The sequence below is a fragment of the Sinocyclocheilus grahami genome, unplaced genomic scaffold (assembly GCF_001515645.1).
Source record: "Sinocyclocheilus grahami isolate Dianchi unplaced genomic scaffold, SAMN03320097.WGS_v1.1 scaffold37.1, whole genome shotgun sequence".
NCBI classification, from domain to species: domain Eukaryota; kingdom Metazoa; phylum Chordata; class Actinopteri; order Cypriniformes; family Cyprinidae; genus Sinocyclocheilus; species Sinocyclocheilus grahami.
Genome location: NW_015505216.1, coordinates 3,411,100 through 3,420,771, shown reverse-complemented (window position 1 = coordinate 3,420,771; position 9,672 = coordinate 3,411,100). Strand labels below are relative to the sequence as shown.

The window sequence follows — 9,672 nt, the reverse complement described above, 5'->3', positions numbered from 1 at the left end:
AGACAGACAGACAGACAGAAAGAAAGAAAGAAAGAAAGAAACAGACAGACAGACAGACAGACAGGCAGGCAGGCAGGCAGGCAGACACAGACAGACAGACAGACAGACAGACAGACAGAAAGAAAGAAAGAAAGAAAGAAAGAGACAGACAGACAGACAGACAGACAGATAGATAGATAGATAGATAGATAGATAGATAGATAGATAGAATCCAAAGCTAAGCTAATTGCTAAAGCTTCCTAGTATTGTTGGTCTATTGTCTGAGCTGACACTACATTAAATAAGCTTCCCAAGTTCAGTGAATCCATTTTGCCAACGTGAAATTACACTACGTTTATCCCCATTCTTGTTTTTGGAAGCTCAGGCCTGTGCAGTATGAAGCCACATGCACCGCCCTGGTCTAAACACACTTTATTATACACACAGTCATAGGTCTAATTTTGAAAATGCTGGCTGCACTCTTTGTAGGATATAAAAAAGATGAAGTGTCAAGTGGAAATGAGATGATCTGAAGCCTTAAGCCTCCAAACAGATTCGGCTAGCACGTTTCTAAGAATATTCCAGCAGCTTGGAAAAGCACACTCTTGGGGGGAATGATCTAAGTAACAGCTGAAAGAGCTAGACAGAGAAAATCATCACTTGCTGTGGCTCTCGTCTGCATCAAGAGAAGGCCACCAGATTGTATTATTCAAACTCATTTAGCGCTCTTCGCCTGTGGTTAACGGCTGTATCAAGCTCCACTCTGCAGCAAACAGCCGCAGACTTTGCCGTGTAAATTTTCTGAGACTTATCAAAAGAGCGAGGGGCTCTGGGCATGTGTTATAGTCTTTTCCTTGATCCTCGAGAGCTGAAGACTTCTGATTCTGCTCTGGAGAGATATAACTTCTCAAAACAAAAGGATTCCTTTCAATCCAGCCACATAAAAAAAGTGAGAACGGTCCCAGAAGCAGCACATAAGAGAGGTAATGGATTGATTCCACTTTCCACTCTTGAGGATACGGCGGGGTGACTTGCTTGTTTTTATTTCTCGCAGCCCATCTGATGCTGAGGGATCATTTTTACCCCTCGCTGAAATTGCAGCTGAGCCGAGCCTGAACCTCAACGGACAAATATAAGTACGGTTATAACAGTTGGGCCGACTTTCCATTCCAGCACTATTAGAAAGCTAGAAAATATTTCTGGCAGAAAACCAATACCATTTCATCGCCCATTTTTCCACTCTATAATGATAATGGTTTAAGCCCCTTCCCATCAACACCTCATATCTCACAGCTAATCGTAAACTCTTCGCCACTCCTCCGAAAGGCCACCATCTGTCTTCCACGAAGGGACGCTGACATCCTCTAAATGCACAGATTTTATAAATCACCCCCAAACAGAGCAGGACAGTCCTCGGGGTTGGTTAATAGACCCGCACGGCGCTCCTGGAACTTCATTCATGACGGTAGGCGGCAGCGATGTGAAAATTGCTATAAATACCTTTACGTAAATAAGCTTACCGACTACAAAAGCTCTGAGCACTCAATGAAGCGCTAGGATCAGAAGGGGGTTGAAGTGTATTGTATGTCTATTGTGTGTAAAGCATATTGCAGAGTATACTTAGAAATCTCGAATCAATCCAGCCCCCTCGGTTTAAGTCCCGCACGTAAAACACTCACCTCGAGCTTGGCACTGGATATCTACGCTTTTCTCCACCTCTCCCATAATCTTTCTCCTGGGTTCAGCGGTGAAATAGGGCGCCTCTGCAAAAAGCAAATAAGCTTATTTGAGAACACAGTGACATTTCTCAACTGAATACAAAAGAATGACGTTTTTCGAGGTATTGAAATTCATAAACAGCTTCAGAAATAATCGAATGATTCCGTCAGAGGAATTCAATGTATTTTCTTAAAAACGGTATTTTCATTGAGCGCAGATGGGCGAGGGACAAATTGATTCCCTTTTCTGTAGCAACTGAACGTTTACTGGAGCAAAAGTAATGAATTCATAAACAATTTCAAAATTGAAATGCTCGGCTTGTGGGCTTAATGTGGTCACGTGTCTTCGGCAGTCAGACACGTGGAAGGGTCCCATTAAGACTGAGAGCACTGGTGGGCATGTTTCGTTCACTCGCCTAATGCACAACGTCCTCTACTGTAATGTTTGGACTTCCTGTAGAGGCACAGATGGCCACTGAGACTTCACTTTCTCACAATTCTGCAGTCTTACATTATAGATTTCATGCTTATAAAACATCTGTTATGAGTCTGTAATGAGGAAAATCTGCCATTGATTATGTTCACATTATACTGTAAGCAGATCTGTATGAATGCTGTTTTGTTTAAAGGAACGGTTCATCCCAAAAATACAATTCTGACAATCATTTATTTATCTCCATACTGTTATAAGTCTTCTGTAGAAAACTGAGGGAAATATTAGTCAAAATGTTCACACTGCACTTTTACACATGCAGTCCATATGACTTCCTCGTCATGTAAATTCATATCACTCCCAAACAAATGTGCAAAATTGTACCTTTAGGGGTACAACAGCTTGTCACTTGGACAGTATGCCTTAAAGCAGTGGTCACCAACCTTTTTAGGCCCAAGATCCCTGACCTCAGCCTTTATGAAAGACAAGATCATAAAGTATTTTAATTAGTGATGCGCCGGTCATAGCTGATTCAGAATTCAGTTTTTCTTTTCTTTAACTAGCAAATTGGATTCTGATACTGATACTGATTTTTAAGCAAATGTATTTATTGGCTATTTGCTTTATAACAAACGAACTGGCTTTAAACAAAAATATCTAGCCATTTGAAATTAGAGGCAACCAGTGGTGGAAAGAGTACTGAAAAAATAGGCAATATGGTGTCTAAAACGTAAGTCTCTTAAAACTTCTAGTTTATTGAACTGTTGTAAAAAATCAATATCACATTTGTATATGGTCTTTTTTGGAGAAAAAAAAGGCACTCTTCCGTGTGATCTTGAGTTTAAATATACACATTTTCTGCCCCCATGTCTTGAATCAGTGATCCTTCTGAATGTATTTTAATAGACTGAATCATGCAGTGATCAGGCAGAGCATACTGTAAATGCGCACGCGCACTAGACTTAATACGTAATGTGTGCGCTCTGTTGGTGTTTTGAATGTTTGTTTTTTTTGCGTTGTGAGAATATTGAGTAAAATAGCTCACTTGTCATGGTGTTATTTAACTATATCATGTTATGAATAAACTAAACATTTTGAATTTTTTACCTCAATGTGTTTCTTCTGAGTTTATGTGTGCTGTCACGCTCATTTGTTCTGAAGTCTCGAGACAAACAGAGTGAGCCTCAGCGCGAGCTTGTATTCTGTATTCTGCTAACTTACTGCAATTCTCTCTGATGATGCCGTAACTTACCGCGGGTTTCTTCGGTCTGTACAATGATTGTAAATTCATTAGGTCCGTCAGACTGAAGATTTTAGCGGTAATGATACCAAAAATAATTAAGACCCATCGAATCCGAATTTAAGACATTTTAAGACTTTTTAAGGACCCATGGACACCCTGGTAAGAGTAAAAGAGTAGCCTATTTAAAAGTACTCATGAGTATTGAGTAGTGAGTACTGAGCTGTGGATTCTACCCCCTCATAATAAACGCTGTACACCACAATTGATACATTTTAAAAACGTTGTACATTCTGTAATTCACATTATCTTGTTTGTCATAAAGAATAAAGAGTATCTATCATCCAGCAGTTTTAATTTTGACTGCCAACTCTTTAAAATACATCAAAACAGCACAGAAACAGTATTCAGTTGAAGAAAAGATGAAAGTTATTCTCAGTACAATCATCCCCATTTAAATCATAAAGTTTGAAAAAATAGATTTAAAATCATGTGTAAGGCCACTGAGACAGCATATGCTGTCGTCGCACATAAAATATTAATGTTTAGAACAGTGCAAATACAAACACCATTAGAAACTCATAGTTCAGCATCTTTGCTGAGCCGCGGCGGTCTCGGTGAATCAGCAGCATCCACAACTGAATGGAACAAAAGGTGTTGAACTTGAAAATTGTTTATGTGCGAGTGCACTTGCTAAATGAAGGCGGATTGTATAAAATGGATAAAAAAAAACTTTTATTAACGAGCTGCAGTTTTATTACATCACGTCATTTGTGTTTCCAACACACTTTTTCACAGCGTGCATCACGCGCTCAAACTCATCAAAAGTCAACAAGTTCAACAAGCAACAACGACTTATCCAAGTGACTGCTGCAGAACACACGTGAGAGAGAGACGAGGCAGTGCAGACTGCGCGTCTCGTAAGTGAGTGGGAATTTACCGAACGTGGCACTTGCGGGAGTTAACACTGTATGCAATACCCGCAGCCTCACACCAAATTTCAGGCCGTGTAGATAGGCAAGCATAGCCTATATACAAATCATTTAGTAAGCAGAAATCCGAAATTGACCTTAACATATTAAGTTAGAGGAATGCACTTCCAGCAGCCATGATAAACAGTTGGCGGTTAAAGTTTTCTATGCACAATTTGATTTGACGAAAGTCACGAGACCTATTACTATCTATCCAATCACGTTGATGGATAAAAATACAATTAAAATAAGCATGTAACGACCACAAACAGAGGAAAATAGAGGAGTAAAAGTACCGATACATAACTTAAAATGTACTCAAAAAAGTACAATTACTGATAAAAACTACTTAATTACTGTAACGTGAGTATTTGTAATTCATTACTTCACACCCCTGCAGGCAACCTCTGCATTTTAATCACGATCTGCAGGGGCAGTTGTTTTTGATTTGATTTAGATTCATTTCAGGATTTAAAACAAAAACAGAATGGTCTGACGTTAGGTGTTATTTATTTATTTGCTACATAAAACATTTGCGCGAAACAACAGCAGGTCTGAATGAGACGCACTCTCTGACAGCAGGTGGCACTAATGAACAGGGTCACCAGGTTTTCGCAATAAAACTAGTCCAATCTGTTTCGAGGGGGGTTTCCCTTTAAAAATCGCATTCCGGGGGTAAAATACATGTTTTTCGGCAGGGATCTTCCAGTAAAATTCACATTCCAGGGACTAAATATCACGTTATTGGGGTCGCTTCAACCCGCGGACATGAACAACAACCCGCGGCAACAGTGTTAAAGTAGCCCAACAACACTGCTTATGAACCGACCACAATATAGCGTTTCCTTGTTTCCCCGTTTACCGCTGTAAACAAAGCAGAGCTGCACTTTATACGGAGGAGAAGAAAATGCCATTGCCATCGAAACTTTTCTCAAGACAGTTCCCTTCAGTGATACATTAATATAACCCCAGAAATGTAATGCATTTTTGTACTTATTTTACTGTTATTTTCGGGATCTACTGGGACAGTGATAAATATCTACCAGTCGATCGCGATCGAAGGGTTGGCGACAACTGCCTTTGGCACTGGTTAATTTTTAGATTTTGGGCTATTGCTTTCATAACTTGTCACCTTTCAGGAAAGAAAACATTCAAACTACACATAAGTCTTTATTTTATCATACTTTATCTATTTGCATCTGTACATTTCAATTACAAGTCTTTAAAAAGTTTTCTCAAAATGAGTGGGTTTTTTCTGCACTGAGCCAAAAATATCCACTTAACTATAGCAATGACAGTTTTATTCCTATTTATATATTGAAGGATTTTACAGAAGGGTTTGTTCATATAACATTCACATGGTTTATATGTGACCCTGGACCACAAAACTAGTCATAAGGGTCAATTTTTCAAAACATCATCTGAAAGCTGAATAAATAAGCTTTCCATCGTTTGTTAGGACAGGACAACATTTGGCTGAGATACAACTATTTGAAAATCTGGAATCTGAGGGTGCAAAAAAATCTAAATATTGAGAAAATCGCCTTTAAAGTTGTCCAAATGAAGTTCTTAGCAATGCATATTACCAATCAAAAATTAAGTTTTGATATATTTACAGTAGGAAATTTACAAAATATCTTCATGGAACATGATCTTTACTTTTTGGCATAAAAGAAAAATCAATCATTTTGACCCATACAATGTATTTTTGGCTATTGCTACAAATATACCCCAGCGACTTGAGACTGGTTTTGTGGTCCAGGGTCACATATAACATTGTATTCCTAAAAACACGGTGGAAATGTATTTGTTTTCTGGCTGTAGACAGTATTTTCTGATTTACGGAGTGATCTAAAAGAAATATCCAAAATCCCCTCTGTAAAAACTGTAAATATGTCAACAAAATGAAACAAGAATTTTGAAACTGGCTTTATCCAATGGCTAGATTTCTATTCTGGAAATGTATGCAAATTAGCACATCTTTAACTGGTTAATTCCTAATTTGCTAATTTAAACATAAAATTTCAGAAAACTTGCGACGCAACACAACTGTCTTAATGTCCTGTGAAGCAAATTAATTTTTACCCTAATCACCTGTAGTGTCTTACCTTGCAAGTAAACAATTCACAGTTTGATTTCCCCTAAAAGTATAAACACTCTATCACGCTAAAAACATTGTTTTGTTTGCTTGAGCATCCTAATGTGCCTGACGACAGCAACACTCACTCAACCAATGGCATGAGTTTGGGGCGGGGCTCTATGTTTGCACGTCCAATGGCAGATGAGGGGAGTGGTACCGATATTACACTCGTTATTCAGTGAAAATTAAATGACACAACATTGATTTGAACTGACATGAGGGTTAATAAAATGTTCATTTTTGGGTAAATTATTCCTTTAATCAGTTATTTAGGAGCTCTAATCATGAAAATCGGGACGAGAAAGCACATTCATAGATTTATTTTCTATGAGCTATTTCATAGATCTCTTTAATAGTTTTACAAGAAATTAATCTTGTATGATGTACAGCTCAAAAGAGACATTATTGTAGAGATTTACGCTTGAGAGACAGAACTGTGATGTGTGTTTTCTGAGAAAAACTCGCAGACCATCAAAACTGAAGTGCATCTTTTACCCAAATAAGCAGATGAATAAATGCATACTTAGAGATCTTGAATATAATTCAGACACCCAAACCACCACTAAGCTTCTGACTTATGTGCCGCGCCACACTGACAGCCCACATTCATCAATTCACATGCACTCTTGCCCAGTGCAATATATTCCTCCTGTTACGGATCCGTCTGTCTATACATATGTATTGGACTTCACATGGAGCTCAGAACACCTGTCAGCTTGGCCCTCACATGGACGCCGATGTGAAGTGAAGAGAAGGCATAAATATTTAATATGCTGTTTAGCTCAATGGTTTTCCATATATAACTGTACAGAGAAGAGGTGGACAAACTGCAAGTACTCAGTATGTGTTAAATATATGCACAGGAAAGACAGGAAAAACTGTTGAATGTAGCCTGACACTAGCATAAATCAGAGATAAACATTAAAGATAAATCATTTAAGAACAGATAATTGAGAAATTGAGAATCATGTTTTATGCTGCTGTGTCTCGCTAAGAGACGAAGACAAATTTGGGCAATGAATTCAACTTTGGCATGGCACATGGTGCTACAGTAAAAAAAAATACAAATAAAAAACATTTTTAGGTCTTACACTTGCAGTTAAATGACATTATTAAGAATTATTTGTCAGTTAACCTAAATATTGAGCTTTGTGTGGAAATATAAAAATGTTTTCAAAAAATGTGATATGACAATTATATTATTAAAAACATCAATGTATTATTAAATTATTTTATATTATATTGTATATATATATATATATATATATATATATATATATAAACAATGTTATAATAACAACAATAATATTAATAATTTCTATAAATATTGTTGTTATTATTACTAATATTATAATCAAAGACTATTATTGTTCTTATAAATCAGTTTTTTAATGTTTTGTGCATACTATTATTGTACAGTGTGTGTGTGTGTAATTTATTATTTGTTTATTTTTATTTTTGGTTTATTATTTAATTGATTAATTGTATTCTTATAAAAATCACTATAATAACCGTTTTATAATTATATATAATAGTAACTTTAAAATATAATGAAACATGTATGTGCACATTATTGTTATTATTATTATTATTATTACATTATATTTATATATTATTATTATACATATAAGAGACTATTATTAATGGTATTAAATAATGATTTTCTGTTCTTATAAATCTGTTCTTTAATGTTTTTTTTTTTTTTACAAATTATTCCTGTACAATTGAATATTATTAAGGGAAATATAATAATAATAATAATTATCATTATTATTATTTAAAATAAACATAATTAAATATCACTACATTAGGTAAAGTAATTTTCGTAGAGGTTGAAATGGCTCCTTAAAGGGTTACTCCACCCCAAAATGAAAATGTTGTTATTATTTACTCTCATGTCGTTCCAGACCCGTAAGACCTTCGTTCATCTTCAGACACAAATTAAGATATTTATGATGAATTCTGAGAGCTCTTGGAGGGTGGAGTAACCCTTTAAGGCACCAATCTATTCTCTTAATTTAACACTGTGTTCATGTAACAGAAAATATGTTTGCAGATCCTTCCATTTTACTATGCTGTCCTAAAGATATGATAACACCAACATTTATCTCCTTACACGCTGCTATTTCAAAAGACTACAAATTATGTGCACTTTCTGTTATTAAGTAAATCAAATGACTTGGAAATAGGTCTGATGGCACTTCAGCGGTGTGTAGAGGATCAGGATGATCCTAATGTGTAGAATTACCTGGTGATATTCTCATAGTGCGCTGTGACCGATAGCTGTAATGCCTGAGGCTCTCCTAAAAGCTCTTAGCTCAGCTAATACAGTGTGTAATTTCAGGTTTTATGCGCAGTAATGTAGTGCTATATCTATCAGAGGGCTTTGCTGTTCATCACTTCCCACTGAGTGGAACCATTAAGACGGTGGATTTTCTCTGCAGACGTGCGGCTGTGAAAGCATTGTGCTGGAGGGAAGAAATGGAGCTTTTATTGGACGAGGTGTTTCACCTGTGATGGAGAGGAAGGCTCTGGCCTCCGCCGGCTTCACGCTTCTGTCCAAAAGTGTGGCTTCGCACACGTACATGCCCACATCGGCACTCGTTGGGTTGATGATGGTCAAGCGCCGGCTGAAGGATCCCACGCCGCTGGACACTTCCACGGTGTTTCTCCGCCACACCAAACTGAGCTTCTCAACCGGACTGTGGAAAACAACAGTGCAGAAATACGGTGTGATTTGAACTTTGTTGCTGCTAATTCTTCTGATTTAAAAATCCCATCAAGGTGATGTTAACTAGTTAGGGTTAGGTAACATACTGTATGTAAGTTTTTGTCAAAATTGACCCTTTGCAAAGACCCATGCCCCTTAGTTACTTTTGCTATGTCCGACAAGCCATGCCACTCTCACACTACACACCATGTTGTCACGTAGTGAAAAATACATCGCGGAGCAAAGAGGAATCTGAAAACACGCTGACATTCAAGACAGAGCAGGTTACTTCTGGTACGACCCTGTTTTAAAAAAAAAACAGCATATGCTGTTTAGGTATGTTTTGAAGCATGGAAGCTGGTTTGGAGCTAGTTGCTTAGGACCAGCACATGACCAGTTTAAACTGGCTCATGACCAGTTTATAACCAGCTCAGGACCAGCTTAAACCAGCTCAAACCAGCTGCCATGCTTCAAAACATAC

At 37.3% G+C, this 9,672-nt stretch overlaps 1 protein-coding gene across 1 annotated transcript in view; it reads right to left on the bottom strand.

Annotated features, from left to right (window-relative positions):
* Positions 1-9,672, bottom strand: part of LOC107581762 (protein sidekick-1-like) — a 380,004-nt gene that overhangs the window by 101,176 nt on the left and 269,156 nt on the right. Inside the window, exon 8 of the mRNA XM_016267412.1 lies at positions 1,659-1,742. Within this exon, the coding sequence (XP_016122898.1) occupies positions 1,659-1,742 (84 nt within the window). The remainder of the gene's footprint in view (positions 1-1,658; positions 1,743-9,672) is intronic.